This window comes from Necator americanus, chromosome X, assembly GCF_031761385.1.
Source record: "Necator americanus strain Aroian chromosome X, whole genome shotgun sequence".
NCBI classification, from domain to species: Eukaryota; Metazoa; Nematoda; class Chromadorea; order Rhabditida; family Ancylostomatidae; genus Necator; species Necator americanus.
This window is the reverse complement of record NC_087376.1, coordinates 28,886,809-28,902,890: the sequence shown is the minus strand read 5'-3', so window position 1 is coordinate 28,902,890 and position 16,082 is coordinate 28,886,809. Positions and strand designations below refer to the sequence as shown.

General features: G+C 35.5%; 3 protein-coding genes across 3 annotated transcripts; 1 reads left to right on the top strand and 2 right to left on the bottom strand.

Moving 5' to 3' along the window:
* Window positions 1-1,165: 1,165 nt before the first annotated feature.
* RB195_025816 (uncharacterized protein) lies at window positions 1,166-2,073 on the top strand (the record flags this gene model as incomplete). Its single annotated transcript, XM_013453974.1, has 4 exons — window positions 1,166-1,242; window positions 1,588-1,665; window positions 1,737-1,816; window positions 1,988-2,073. 4 exons carry the CDS (start codon window positions 1,166-1,168, stop codon window positions 2,071-2,073), a joined length of 321 nt encoding a protein of 106 aa, XP_013309428.1.
* Window positions 2,074-3,117: 1,044 nt separating this feature from the next.
* Window positions 3,118-8,321, bottom strand: RB195_025815 (uncharacterized protein; the record flags this gene model as incomplete). The annotated part of the gene is made up of 10 exons (XM_064214120.1): window positions 3,118-3,259; window positions 3,422-3,588; window positions 4,733-4,873; window positions 4,942-5,109; window positions 5,193-5,343; window positions 5,578-5,729; window positions 5,794-5,920; window positions 5,973-6,106; window positions 6,567-6,623; window positions 8,214-8,321. The coding sequence occupies 10 exons, from the start codon at window positions 8,319-8,321 to the stop codon at window positions 3,118-3,120; spliced, it is 1,347 nt and encodes a 448-aa protein (XP_064070001.1).
* A 1,796-nt stretch (window positions 8,322-10,117) lies between these two features.
* On the bottom strand, window positions 10,118-14,315 carry RB195_025814 (uncharacterized protein; the record flags this gene model as incomplete). Its single annotated transcript, XM_064214119.1, has 10 exons — window positions 10,118-10,262; window positions 10,780-10,946; window positions 11,009-11,149; window positions 12,399-12,566; window positions 13,080-13,230; window positions 13,292-13,443; window positions 13,647-13,773; window positions 13,869-14,002; window positions 14,077-14,133; window positions 14,208-14,315. 10 exons carry the CDS (start codon window positions 14,313-14,315, stop codon window positions 10,118-10,120), a joined length of 1,350 nt encoding a protein of 449 aa, XP_064070000.1.
* Between the last annotated feature and the right edge of the window lie 1,767 nt (window positions 14,316-16,082).

Below are 16,082 nucleotides of genomic sequence, written 5' to 3'. Positions count from 1 at the left end.
TTACTAAGACCACTCTGCTTATCCCTTCAGCTAATGTGAGGTGACCGTCTGGGAAATTGACTCTCTTTCTCATAATTCTTGCAAAATTCTTCGTGCAGGCCTCATCCGTCTGTCTCATACATCGTGATGGCAACAACCTTCTCCTATTCGTTTTCCTCTTCACTGAATTTCTTTTTGACTTATTTAAGGTTGGTAGAATGTAGAATCAAGAGACTGAAGAGGACAGATAAAGATATGGATTACGATAGAAACACTTTTATTTGGAATAGTTGTTTTATATAGTGGAAATCTGACAACTCGTCTCGTATTGTAGTGGTTGCGTGGGTGGTGGAACAATGTCATGCTTATGCGAACTCTTATAACTGAGGTTCTATGTGTTATGTGAAGAAGGCAAAGGCAACAGTGTGTAGGGAGTGAGATGAATTAGTTTTTGTCGGGTGAGCGCACAGAGCACAAGGTCCGGATGGAATTCGCGCATGTTGAGAACAATGCCAGCTACGGCCCCAACGGGTCATCCATATCCGAGATGCCGCCTACTCATAACAATCTGTCAGATTTCGTCGTTTTAGCGAAAACCATTATGCTAACATACGATCATCAGATCATACACGCCTTTCCTCGTTCATAAACTTCACACATTTCATATCAGTTACCTTTGTTTTTTTTCTGTTGGATTTTTATGATTTTTTTCTCTTTTTTTATTCTTATAACCTATTCTCACACTTGTGCTCTGTTTATCTCTTGACTTTCGATAAATGTTTTCGCACATGCCATTTACTCCAGCACATAAACCGCCGAATCTACATGACATTTTTATGCTTAACATACATTACTGATCGAGAAACGTCATGTAGCCAAACCTACTGATCCTCCATTCCTTTCTAACTACTGCTCTACCTCAAAATAATCAGTCGAGGTAGTTTTCCCTCTGTTGTGTTTCAATCTTCCTACTCCTAAGTTTCTATTATCCTTGCACCTCCACGCCCCAATTCCGAATAAGCCAACGCGTCATTTCAATAACGCAGTTAATATCGCAACCGCATCCGGAGTGGCCTACCCCTCCGGGTGTTTGCCGTTGTGATATTACGTCCTGTACGTGTCCTCCGGCTATTCCATCATTATTTAAGGGCCAAGACTTCGCTTATTTTCACTCATCAATTTTCTCATGTCGTCGTCTGCTTCGACATCGCTTTGCATCATAGCGGTGCTGATTGTCGTCGCGTTGGCACAAGATGACTCCAGGTTAGTTGATTTTTCCAACCTCTCCTTGTTCACTACTAATTCAATTATTTCATACATAATTATAAATGATAATGGCTATCTTATGAGTGTTGAAATATCTGGTATCACTTCGGTGCTAAAATTTGTCGGAAAGCTCAAATCCCAACTTGAAGCATAGAGAAGTTGAAGGGAATAATTTTGGTACGGACCTAACCGAAAGCTACTGAACGGTCTCCGTTTAGAAGTTTGAAAATTAGCAGATAAGTCACTGAAATGAAACCGAAACTTTTTCCGAAAGAAAGACTTCTTTAACATTAGTGGTACTTCTACCTCTGTCCTTAAACTAATGCCTTTTTCTAATTTCAGCCCCGATAAGCGAGCAATGCGTAATGCTTTGGTACGTTTCGGTCGTGCTGGAGGCGGCATGCGAAATGCGTTGGTCAGGTGAGCGTGAAATCCTTATATCCTCCGTGAGGTTTCGATTTTGAATACCTCGTATCATATAATGAGTTAAGGTTTGGGAAGAGATCGTCAGCTGATGATGATTATGAAGCTGCCTTACAGGACAAACGCAATGGAGCACCACAACCATTCGGTAAATACTAGTATTACGCACATTTTGGGGTATTTTTGAATATTTACTGGTAAAACTAGTGCAAAATTGCAAGCATTTTTGTGTTCAGCACTCAATTATGCTATGCGAATCCATCGAGTAAATTTTTAGAGGAATATCCCTAAGCCTCCATCATTCCCTATATCCATTTAGTTCGGTTCGGTCGATCAGGACATCTAGATCACATGCACGACATCCTATCAACGTTGCAAAAACTCGAAATGGCAAACTACTATTAGAGAGGAAAAGAAACACAAAACAAAAACCCCTAAACGACCAACACTACCATCGGACTTTGATCGTTATATATCTAATATATGTTGTGTTTTTTTCCTATGTTTGCCATTGAATGATCTCAGTTACGCGTCGTTGTCGCCGTAACATTTCAGCATTTTGCACAACATTCAGTCAGATCACCATCGATCCTCCTTTAAAATCCGTTCATCGCCGTCCATCTTCCTTCTCAATCCTCCGTAATAGTGATGCGCTGCTATTGAATCCATTGTTATATGAAATAGCCAGATAAAGGTGTTGTTAAACATCAATGCTTTGATGTAACAGGAATTTTTGATAAAACATGCTTTACTAGATTTTCTAAATTACAAATTTTATAAATGTTACATTTGGAACACATCATTTTAAAAGATTCATCGTAACCGAAACTGTAGCAGTGAAAGACGCATAATAATGAAAGCTAACTTTTAAACCAAAACCATTTCCCGACTGGTATTTTCACTCCATTATGATTTTCGAACACCGCGTAAACACAAATAAGATATCCTTTATCATTCACGTTAATCACTCGTATTTTATCTCCACAAAATGCGTAGGTTCGAATGTTTTCCAGAATCCAGCAATAAAAAAGAGCCTGAGATAACTTCTCATCAAATACGAGAGCGAGAGAAAAACTGCTAATAAAGTTCTTGAAAGCGAACTCGAAAACAAATCACATGATAATCTTGAATCATGAGCCATAATAAGATTTGGGACAAAACACGTTCCACATCATTATTAGTAAACATATGGACATGAAAACAGGTCGAGAAAAAAAAGAACTCGTTATCATCAATGAAACTATACAAATTTGGAAAATTGAGGCAAATTACGTTGAGTGGTATGATGGAAAAATAAATTCGTCAACAATGTCTGTTAGAGGAAAACAACTTCAATGTTCCTCTTTTGTTGACATAATATACATCAGAAGATAAGTCAAGAAGTTAAAATAACCTCAAAAAACAAAGTGTAAATTTAAAACAACAAAATCTTCTATTATTATTTATTCATTAATGAGGAGGCATTATTTTTTGATAAAGCATCGGATTTAATGTCACATATTTTGTGTTAAGAACTGGTTGAGCATGCGGAAACATTAATTTCGATTGAAATCCGAAATGTTCGTATAAATCACGATTGAACGCTATTATCCTAAAACATTGGTACCATTAACTTCTACGACCCTTACGAGAAAAATAAAACCAACTATGATAATATCAGAAAAAAATCATCTAAAAATAAAAATCCTTCTGATTAGGCGTTCTAACTGGGTTTCATTGGAAAAATTGTATGCTTTCATCATATATAACTAACCTGTTACCGGTAAGTTGTGTTAGGAAGCCCAAATATCCTTTACGAATTGCTTGAGGCTCAACTATTGTTGCCCAAAGCATATAGGCAGTAGAAAATGTATAGAGGATGATGTCACCGAATGGAATAGCCGGTAAAATCTTACTTTCCATAAGGCACAAGTAGACAGCCTAAAAAAAGCTAAATTTCTCTCCTATACGGTAGAATACAAATATTTTGAAGAAACGGGATTACTGCAAAATTGAGTTCTTCAATCCCAGATGGTTAGAAAAACACGTCACCTTTTTCTTTAGTATAATGCTGAACTGCGACAAACGCCCACTGTATTCACGAGGGAAAAAGGCAAAGTAAAGGCCGCAAAAAAATTTATTAACTACATATAAAATAATTATTATAGAACTAAAAAGTATCACGTATATTAAGGATAGATATATGAAATAGAAGAAATGACGTTGATATCAATATTAAAGTCTCTCAGTAGAGCTCAATTACAGTACTCCAGATCTGTTAGCTTATTTTCACCTCTATCAAAGACTGTACAAAATACTGAGAAAATCCTCAAAATGAAACAAAAGCGCGCTCTTACAGTAGAGACATGACGATCCTTGAAACCTAATTACCCTAAAAGCCTTTGTTCGGACAGAAGAAGTTTGTTTGTACGTTTGAGATTACTAGTAATGACGGATAATGAAAAATGGAAATCTTTTAAGTATTTACGCTACAGAAATACTGTACAAACACGAATACTGTAGAAGAAATGAATTATGTTTTTGAAAGGAAAACATTATAATTATGCAGTCTGCATCTTGCAGCTGGTTTTTAGCAATGAAATTATTATCATCATTCGATTAAAGTAATTTAGTGCAATTTTACTGAATTAAGCACGTTCAAATGCGAAATTTTATGGAATCTAATCTATTACGAGGAGATGGGTGGAGAGCAATGTGGATGTTTTCCAACAACATAAACATTTTCGAATGGATTTCGGAGAGTTGGTCCTGAATTGTTATTCTACAGTTAGTATTCAATATTTTGGATTATTTCGTAAATGAGTTTTCATTAACAGAACTCAAACTTGAGAAATATTAATTAGGAATTTTGTTCCTCAAACTTCAATGATGTTACACAAAACTTTTTTTCCCTTTTTTCTATGCATTTAGGCGAATTTTCAACTGAAATGTACCCCCCCCCCCCCCCAAACCACAAAAGAGATTTCAAAAATAAATTTGAGGTCAGCGCAGTTAAATACGTTTAGAAACGTACGTCTTCCTAAAGTAGATTATTTTGGTCCAAAATCCTTTTAACATAAGTAACCTCAATCCCTTTCCACATTGTGTACATCCCTATCGTTACACTTGGATAAACCGTCATTGAAGCACCAGAAACGATTCCAGCCACAGTATCACTAATCTCCTTAGGACAATCCGCTCTTCTGTTGAGTAAACATCTGGTAACCTGTTAAGATAATTACGGTACCAATCTCAAAATTTTATACATGTAAATCTCGGCATATAAATACTTACATGAAATAAAAATGGCATCAATCCAAAAAACAATGGCAACTTCAAGTTCCGCAACGAAAAAAGTATCCTGGGAATCATGGAAGGGTTTGTAAGTAACTTTCTAAGATTTCCAAGCAATACAAGTGCACCACTTATACCCGTACCAATAGCAAAATTCTTCACGAAACTCTGAAAGAAAACCGTAAATGTTTCTATAGATCATAAGTAAGTAGTAAAATTAAAAATAAACAAGTAAATTCACACAAACACACCTCAACAGCAACACTGACACAGGAATATTTATGTTCACATTTTTCAGCTTTATTGAAATCATGACGCAATTTAGCCAACAAAGCATGAAAATCATCTGGAAGTTTTTTCAAATCCATAATATCCTCACTGGGAGTCAGGCAATGCGAGAAGCTGCAAGGAAACAAATCATATTTTTTCTTTAGAATTCTATCATTATTTCTCTTTTTGCGACTTCTAAGCACAAGCTTAAAAAACTAGTAACTAGTAACTCAAGAAGTTCACCGTTGCATAAAAAGATTATTTTGTAAGTGCATAAAACGAAACTCTTAACATTACAGTAGCAGGGCTATTTTCTACAGTTTCTACAGGATCACTACTCTTTTCAGGATCCTAGCAATGACTCACTTGAGTACTTTTTGTAGTGTTGGTTGGAGTTTTCCTCGAGCACGAAGAAACATAAAAATTCCAACACCAATAGCAAATGGGATACATTCACCGTATTTCATTCTGAATAAATATCCATGATTGCACAACTGACGATAAAGGGTCTCAGATGCCTGGAAATTTCTCTTAGTGAAACAATAAATTGAATAAAATTAGATTTGGACCTCAACGATGTACCAAGTTCGCTGTGTACAATGCTAGTGCTGGTCTTCTGGATTGTTTTTCAATAAGGATAGCACAAAAAGTTGCGAAAATGCTCGTCAACCAACCCATCGTCGGAATTGTGAAAAACCCTAATAAATGCCTGAAATTAAAAGATTTTCGAAGAAATCATCACTTAATAGTTAGAAACACACCTTACTTGACATAGAAAAAATTGAAATAACAACAAATTAATTGTTAGAAACGTCGAGGATCTCATGACGTCGATAAAAAACTTTTTCCATTCTATTTTCCTTAAGTTCCCTTTTCTGCCAATTAAGGTTGTTAGCTGAAATTTTCATAATCATTAAGAAAATGAATGCATTTCGCTTAAAGTAAATTTCACATAAAATTTGGAATTTTTGCTAGCAATCATTTCTGCTTTAGAAGAAGAGCACCACTAAAAGTTGAATAAAAGTATAAAAATACTCTAACAATAAGCGAAGAAAACATTTATTGGCACTGTATCATTTTTATATTTCACTTTTCTCAGCTATTCATTTCCTCTTTTTTCAAATAAAAAAAAGTACTTCATGCAAAAAGCTTTGCTTTAACTCCACCTGCAAATGTTGTTCACACTTCATTAAACATATCGAGAAGCAGAATCCATGAAGTAAATACATAGATCTCCCTCCCCCGCCTACTACGGCTCACAAACCAACAAAATAATACTGTTTGTGAAAAAAGTCAAAAAGATCTTAAAAATTACTACTTCAAAACAGAAAATATTCCAGCTACGAAAAACCAACCGTATAAAATGTAAGATATGTTCGCAACGAGACCCAAAACCCGTTAGGCGTTGCAACCTGAAATTTGAATTTCTTTTCCCCGTTTAAATCGGCGGATCGAAAAGGCAACAATAAAAAAAATAAAAACTTTTTCTGGTAAAAAAATGGAAAAGGTCATGATAAAAACATCCTTGAAAAGTGTGTTTTTAGAGTAAGGAACTAAATAAACTGAAGGTGAACTGATTGTTGGCAACTAGGATTCCTGAAGGCCGAATGACTCTGTTTTTTGATCGTTGTTAGACTTTATTTTTGATCAACAGTGAGTTCATGCGGAATTTATCCAATTTTTTCACATCATGGTTTTATAGAAATGTTTTGGTATTGTGTTCACAGACATGCACTTTGGAGATCGATGACGATACATTTGTATTATGGATGTGGATTCGAAAATGGTGCATGGATTTTTAGACTAAGGGTACAATCTGGTTGTTATCGGTCAATGACCGTAATTTTTCCAAACTTGCGTTCACAAACTCAAAATCTTCATTTTTGAAAATATTTTGTACCAACTACAGAGAGTGGTTTCGTAGTAAAACCTCCGTTGAATAAACCCCAACCTAAGAGGAGACGCCTGTGTATTAGATCCATATTCGTGGATCAACCGACCCGCTTTCTAAGCAGAACAAAGTATTTGAAAAAAAAAAACACGGCCATTACTGAATGGCACCAATTTGAAATTTTGCCATTAATTCTGTAGAGTTCCAAACTATACGACTAGGTTTTTCCAATTAAAAACCCGAAAAGAGTTTCAGCAATCCAGTCCTATGGTATACCCAATCAAATGACAGCAAATGCCCTGTTATTTTCGCGGAATTAGAAGATCGCAAGGAAAGCATGGTCCTATTTGTATTTTTCTTATTCGAGGAGAGGGATTAACGCATCGCAAGTCGGAGATGCGTCGCAGTAGCTCATTTCCACTTGGCGACATAAGCAGTAGCGTCTGTACAATCGTAAATAGCTTCACAGTCGCTTCCATTTACCAAAGGTTAGGCAAATAATGGCAATTTCTACAGTACACCTACTATGAGTCCAAAAAATATTCGACGCCATATGTAAAAACTAGGCTTCGAATATGCATCGATATTCGACGCCAAATGTATTTAACCGGGTGAGCGCAGTGCGTTGTCGCCCGTGCAGAATCCTAGGACGTGGAAGTGCTTCTCAAGCATGAGAGAATTGTGCGCTGCGACAAACGCGTCGCGCTCACACGGTTGAAAAAGGTCGAATTCGACTATGTACACAATCGGATAGGCATTGATTCTAAGTAAAATTCGAAGCAAAATAATTTCAAGGAAAAGGCACAAAAGACAGGACGTAACTGGTGGACACATACCTATTTATACGCAATCACACAAGAAAAAAAGTTGAAAAAAATGCGAAAAAATAAAGCATCAATAGTCAGTAGAAAACTACTGGGACGGGGGGCAATGCGACAAATGGATGGTCATATGCGAAAGATCAGAATAAACGACAGATTCCAAATTTCATTTTAAAAAATAAGAAACCGTCACTCGATGTCTGTAGGGGTTCAGAGCAGCAAAGATTGGCACAGTGCCAAAAAAGAGGTTGTTACGAAAGAAACTCAACTCAAATCATCAATTCACTTACCCAAATAGCCTTATAGCAATCAGGCTCCCAAGTATGAATGGTCTCATAGCAATTAGTTGTAAGTACTCGCATATTTAAAGCATGTGCTAATTTTGATAAGTACGCCATCTGTAATGAATATAGTACTATTCCAGAGTGACAGCATTCCAGAGACACGAACTGAGCGAATCAAAGCTTCCGTGATTACATACAGAGAAAAAAATGTGGTGGGAAACTAGAAAAAGGAAACTCTTTCATAGTTTTGTTAAAACGACATCCAAACTCAACTTTCTTCCTTATTTCAAAATAAAATTGGAAATAAGTAAAAGTTTTCTTAAGAAATAACTTAATAATTCTTGAAAATGTACAGCTAACTGTCACAGAAACAAGATTTTATTCTAAAATGTGAAACTTGTTCTGCTATTTAAAATAGTAGCAGAACATGAAGAATGACATAAATCATGGATGGAAAAAGCAGATATGGAAGAGTCCGGTAGCTTCCTCAAACAATGAAACGCCAAAAAAATATCAAGAAAAACAATAAATTTCAAATACTACCACATAGAGAAAAAAACCAACTAGTAATTTGTCAATTTGTAATGAAGAAAGAATCAAAGAGCACTGTTAAAGCAGACAAAACCCAAATTCAAGTTGAATTTGGAATTCTGTGGGATGCGCTGCATGATTAAAGAGAGCATATGTCCGTGATTACATAATGTACCACAAGAAATCACAGAAATTCCTGTAAATAGCGTATGATGAATGGAATCCATAAAATATGATAGCGTTTCGACCGTTCAAATCCAAAGTTCTCGTCGAGCAGACTACACTCCACGTGTAGTGTCTGATAGGCCCTTGTATTATTTATCAGTTGCTGATTCCCATCGAACATTTAAAAAATACGATACGCCCAAATACAATCGGGTTGCGAGAAGAATCTTATATCGTAGTCATATCAGATAATAAATCATGAGAAATGATTTCCTCGAATGTAAGGATCAACGATATAATGTCCTTTAGTAGATTTCTATTATAATTTTTTTTACGACACCGTGTTTTCAATGTATTTTAACCACTTGGATGTCCTACTGTCAATAATTTCCGAATTATTTGATAGATTTATAAATTAGAGCGAAATAACATGGATGTAAACAACGAGTATTTGTATATCACAACCTTTTGATTTTAGAACTTTCCGGAAATAAACAGCGATGATCATTCTTTAAATAGTGCTGCACAAAACTGTGTTCGACAACTGACTGGTTCGGAATTTTCCCATATCTTCAAAAAAAAGTTCAGATTTACGAAGAAAACACTTTTAAAAAATCTTTGTAATAAATTCACATTTACATATTTACTTGAAATCTTGTACAATACCAGTTTACAAAGCTTAACAATAAGAATTATTCTCAAGTAAATTATTTCACATAATAAACGTGATTTGAGAATATTTCAGTAATAAATAAACAAATAATTGCACATAGAAATTCTTACAAGACACCTATGGAGCGGTGAGTGAAAGTGTACAGTCTGATAAAAACATTTAAATGGTCACAAATTAAAGAAAAAGAAACAAGAAATCAATTTGTAATTGAATAAAATCACCAGAATGAACTATATACCCAATGACAACGATGAATACTCAAATATCATTCGAATAAAATCAATAAATGGTACAGGTATATAAAGGGAAACTTAGCCGGCGCCACAAATGATAACTCCAGTGGAGTAAGATTGCGGCCACACCGCACTATCGATTGCTCGGATACACGTACAAAAAACAAACCATGTTATTTACAAATAAATCAAATATATGGTCAATTAGGAACAATCTTAGACATAAAAAGCCACATTTCCACTGGAATAAACCCGAAAATTCCCATAAAAATACGTAGTAGAAGATCCTGTTATCGATTAATGACAGATCAAATTCCAGAACACGGAGCGATTGGTTGATAAAGCATTGGATTTATTGTAACATATTTGGTATTGAGCACTGGGCGATATGGAAACAATAAACGTGACTGGTAACCAAAATGTTCGTATAGATCACGATTCAGCAAAGACATCCTGAAAATTGTAACAAAAATAAATAAAAGAGTGAATGGATTAAGTGGAAGTTTGGGGTTTGTACGAATTAAATATATAACTAGCCAAGAATTTATGAAATGCAAGCATAAATTACTGAAAAAGCGCGTACGTGTCAGAAAAACCCAGATTACAAAAAATCAAACTCAGAAGCGCATTGGATCATTTCAAATAATACCGTTTTTCAATTGCATGCGAGAAAAAAACTCTGAGAAAATAGCTACAGCCATTCCTTATCTTATTATCTCCCATAATTTACATTTTTTTCTTTTCTTTCTTTATCTTTGCAAAAAAGATCGTAAATTATTGAAGAGAACATATTTTAGATAAAGAAGAACCTTGTCTATTTTATTCCTTCAAAAAAAAAACAACAAATCTGCGTTTTTGATTGAATGACTTAATGTTATAATAAGTCAAACATCTGTGTGAGCAAAAGTTAAAAAAAGGAAGTGGAAACCATCAGTTTTTTTTTTGTTCGATGAAATAACTTTAACCTTACCTATTTCCTGTGAGTCCCAGCAAAAATTTGAGATAACCTTTCCGAATCGCTTGTGGCTCAATAATAATTTGCCAAAGAACATAACCAGTAGATACGGTATATAACAGCAAATCCCCATATGGTAGTGGTCGGATTTTTCCTTGTTTTACAAGATCATAAAAAATTATCTGAAATAAAAGTTTTAATTCTAAAAATAAACTCAAATTGTTTTTCTCTAATCTATTTTTACCTCAATTGCTTTCCACATAACATACATGGCTATGGCAACATTTGGAAATGCTAACATTGCAAGACCAGAAGCAGCTCCCGCAATGATATTTCGACAAGTGTTACCGGATTGAGGGAAACGATTCATGGAACACCTCACCGTCTAAAAATGACTACTTTTTTGAAAAAAAAAACTAAGATAATATCGGTAACTAGTTTTGTTGTACACGATAAATTAATAACATAAGAGGGCATCAACAGTTTATGTTGTACTTATGGACATTGATGGATGCATAATGATCACTGATCAAACCACATGGATGTTTCCAGAAGCAGACTTGTGTCAAGCGCAATAGTTAGCAGTAGTTCAAATTCTTTTGGATTCAACCCTTACAACAAAGTCTTTGCCTCACAAGTGCGAACCATTCATTTTCTGTTATCTTTGGCTTGTAACTAATTTATTACGAATATATGGTGTTCTGTTCTCGGAGCGGATGTAGCGCAGACGGTAAAGAGGTTCCACTCTCTGCACGATCGATCGGAGGTTCGATTCCGCCCTAGTGCCAACCAAGGTTTTCATCCCTCCGTGGTTGATAAATTGGTATTAGGCCTGTCTGAGAAGATAAAGACGCTGATTTGGTACTTGGGATAGTCTCCGCAAGTCATTGTATAGGTATAACCGCAGTTGCACACTCGTAAACCTCAAACGATTCTGAATTGAAGTGGCGCATCCCGAACGAATTGATTAGCGCCAGACACCTTATCCTTAATCCTTCATTTTCTCGTATTGCAAACCTATACAAGAAGTTGACTGCGAAATAAACTTTGCCCATTCTCTGACTTTACAGAAGTTGATACGATCGGGAATGTAGCACCAAAACTAACTATGTGCACTAAAACAAATTGATATTACATATTTCTAAATAAATCCCTAAAAATAAAATAATAAAACTTTCTTAAATATCTATAAGGATAAAGGATAAAGTCACTGGCGTTAATCATTCCGCTTGGGGTGCGCCTCCACGTTCACTTCAATTCAGAATCGTTTGAGGATTACGAACGTGTAACTGGCCTATACAATGACTTGCGGGGGCCGGCCGATGTGTCAAGTCAGTGTTTTTATCCTCCCAGTCAAGTCTGGTACCAATTTATCGACTCCGGAGGGATGAAAGGCTTGGTTTGCACTAAGGCAGTTTCGAACCCTCGACCGTGTGGCTACAACGGACCTCTAACCGACTGCGCTACACCCGCCCAAAATATCAAAATATCTATATTATCCAAAATATCTATATGTATGTTATATGTGTACATATCTATATGGATGTTAGGACTGATAACTACAATCAACGAACGAAGGATTTATTTGTGGATTGTCTGGAATACTGGCCAAAGGCAATGACTAAAAAACTCACATGGAATATCAGTGGCATTAAACCAAAGAATGTAGGAATTCTAAGCGATGACTTGGAAAATAACTGTTCCAATATTTTTCTAGGATTCTTGAACAAAATTGTTATATTCTTAAGCAGCACCAGTGCAGAGCTCAATCCAATTCCAAACGTAAAATTGCTCATGAAACTCTGAAAAAGATCTCTTCAATAGTGCAAATCAAGATGAATTGTAATAAGGAGGGATTAGAGGTGTGGTACTCGCGTAATGCGGTGTTGTTATATATACTATACACATAGTTCAGCTCGGAATGTGTTCAGCCCGGTGAACGCGCCGCGCCCGCCACAAAGCACTTTTTTCTCCACCTGATGAACGCTCTATCGTTCTTCTGTGATGTTTCAGTAGAAAGTGAATCAAGTTCACCCGTTCGAAGACTTTTAGTGTCGGCTTAATTTTTCCACAATTTCAGAATTTTTACCTAGCTCTGGAAGAATAACCAGTCTTTCAAAATGAATTCAATCGCTAGTCATCGGTGATGTATTACTCCCCAATTTGCTAGATTATAAAAGCACACAACATCGAAAAGCACCCACGAGTACGAAAAGAAATATAAATCCATAAATATTATTCGTAACTTTCATGGTTGTGAACAAAATAATAGAAATGACTTAATAAAATACTTAAAATAAATAAAATACCCTTACCTCCGCAATATTACTGACACAAGAATGCCTATGTTCACATAGTTGAGATTTTCCATATTCTTTTCTGAGATCGTATAGGAATGCTTTGAATTGCTTTGGAACTGGATAGTCCTCAGCGATATCCCTCTCTTTGCAAGGATTATGTATAAGACTAAATTATTTTTTACATCATGAACTGGTTATTTGTATTATTGAAATGAGGTAGTGCTCACTTCAATGCTTTTTTCGCTCCACTCTCAAGTTTCTTCGTCGAATAGAGATGCGAGAATAGGCCCATTCCAATCACAAACGGTATAACTTCTGCATTTTTGACTTTTGGAATATATCCATGATTTGAGAGTTGCCGAAACAGAGTTTCAGATGCCTTCAAATTACCTTATTTTCAATGTAAACTATCATTCTTTCTGGTTTTAAAGGCTTACAGAGCAAAAAACTTAAGAGTAAGTTAATAAATTGTGATGATGCAAAAGATCTATCAGCAAAAAAAATAGTTATAGGAATTATAGCAAATTAATGCTCAGTATTAAAAGAAAAGAAAACATGAGAGGGAAATTAAAGGAAACTTACCAAATTAGTTAAGTAGAGCGCTAAAGCAGGCCAGCGACTACGTTTTTCAATTAGCAACGAAAAAAAACTTCCAATCATGCTACTAACCAAACCCATGGAGATAGGAGTGAAAAAGCCCAATACACTTCTGTAAAATTACATGAGCACAGATCAAAGAAATGAATTATCCATGAACATCCTTAGTATTCACAAAAAAAGAAATGTGGAAGATTGTTGAATCACCTTATCCGGCAAAGAAAGAAAATAAAAAATATCATATTAAAGTTGAGAAATATAGAAGATCGAATAACATCCCGAAAATAACGGATCCAATCAACTCGTCGCACATCACCTTTTTTCGCAATTAAAGAAGTTGTCTGAAGTAAAATAAAATATGAGAAGATATTTTCTTAAGATCATGTAAATTCTAAAATGGCAAAAAAAAACTAACCAAATAAAATGGAGCATAGACTTTTAGACAAAAGAGAATCCCCTCAGGAATAGTATCCTGAAAATGCTCTTCTATAGTATATCAGGGATGTAAAACTAACTAATCGTCATCATTTCAAAGTGATCACTTACAATTATTGCTTGATTACAATCCGGATTCCATGTATGCAGTGTTTCGTAGCAATTTGTGGTTAGCACAGGAAATCCAAGAGAATATGCCAGTTTCGATAATATAGGCATGAGGGAATTCTCCTGTCTCAGGATGAACTAAAATGGAAGTAGACCTGACCTGAAAGCAAAATATCTTAATCAGCACGACAACCATAAAATTAACGATTATTCGGGAGTTGTTCAAAAATTTTGACTGCAGAATTTCCAGGCTATTCCTCAAATAAGTGCATAATGATGTTGTTTCGGTTTTCTGAAATATTTCAAACTAGGAAGTAGAAAGAGCATATTCATACTCTGAGCAACAATTACATCAAATTATAATTAATACTTAGTTTTTAATTTTGGACAAAAAAAAAACACAAAAAAATGTAGTTTCGATCACATTTTACTTTATTTTTCTTTTTGATTTTTTTAATGTAGATTTTGTTAAACCTCAACTAAATATGGAAAGTAAGTTCTCTATGAAGTAAAAGAGAAAAACTAATTTCGAATGGATATCTTCGAGTGAATTTGGTCCTGCAATTCCTGGGAAGTCGCGTTTTCACAGAAGAAAACGCATATTGAAAACAGTCGTGAAGTTTCATCGCTTTTGAGTGGAGATTGAACGGAAATTTTTAAGAGGCTTGAAAATTGCGACGTTTGAAAAATAAAACTCTTTTTAAACATCACCTGAACTAAATGCGAATGAAGAATCAAATGATACATGAAGATTTCGTTTATAGAGTTCGTGAGAATTTTATCTATTCGATTTTCAAATTTCAACGCTCTTGTATAAAGTCCAGAACAGATTTTAACACAGCGGCGTTGAAAAATGAACGAAAAACTGGATCTGCTGATGTACACGTCACCAAACGTTATCGCGCTGATTTAGGTGGCAATGTTCCGATCGAGTGGTCTGATAATATCAAAGATAAAAGTGCCTGCTTAGAAGACTGGTATGTGCCTTATCAAAGACTACACGAAATTCATTCAAAAATAGCATTCCCTGAAATCTAAGGAAGGTTTTTTTTTTGGATAACTCTATCGAAAAAGAGCATTTAGGATGCGTTCTCGCTAAAATGTTATTCTACCAGAACGGAAAACCTTGTGACAGTTCACACTCGTCACTGACAAAAGCAACAAAACGTGGACATTGTGACTTCATATGCAGTGTTTATAACAGTAAAGGAATGTGTGCGTCACAACCGGCTAACAACTCGTCCATTCATGGACGAGTAATCTCTGATAATCATACGTTGGACTGTAGTATGATCAAAACCTCAAGAAGCACAGTACTGTTGCATAAGCGGCACGGAGGGGATAGCGACTGGAATCGAGGCGGGACCATCGCGAACTATAGCAAGGAATGGTGCCAGGAAGGGTCCTATCTTGACTCTAACCGCTACACTACGCTGCACCGCTTCGAACGCAGCTTATTCCGTAAATGTATCGTGCTTCATTTCGTTTTGACCCTACTAGAGTTATGTTAACTCCATTTAATGGTGCAATACGAGTGAGTGACATTTTAAAAAGTTAGTTGTAAGTCATACCGTAACAACCAATGCTTTGAAATGGTAAAAATAAATAAAATAAATAAATGTGCGTGTTTTCTAGTCAAACAGTTGAAAATCAAGAAATATGAACAATTATAACAGAGCTGTTAAAGCGTCTTTCGTAGCTTTCCTCTCCTTGGTAAACTCTACTGGTAAACTTTGAGAATTGATCTTCTCCGTTTAAGACAGACAAGTGGACATTGTTTAGGGGCTATTTTGCACGGATAACTATTCAGTTTAGAATGAAAAATTACCGTAAACCTGTTTTAAACAATATGAATATTTAGTGGTATGTGTTGTACTT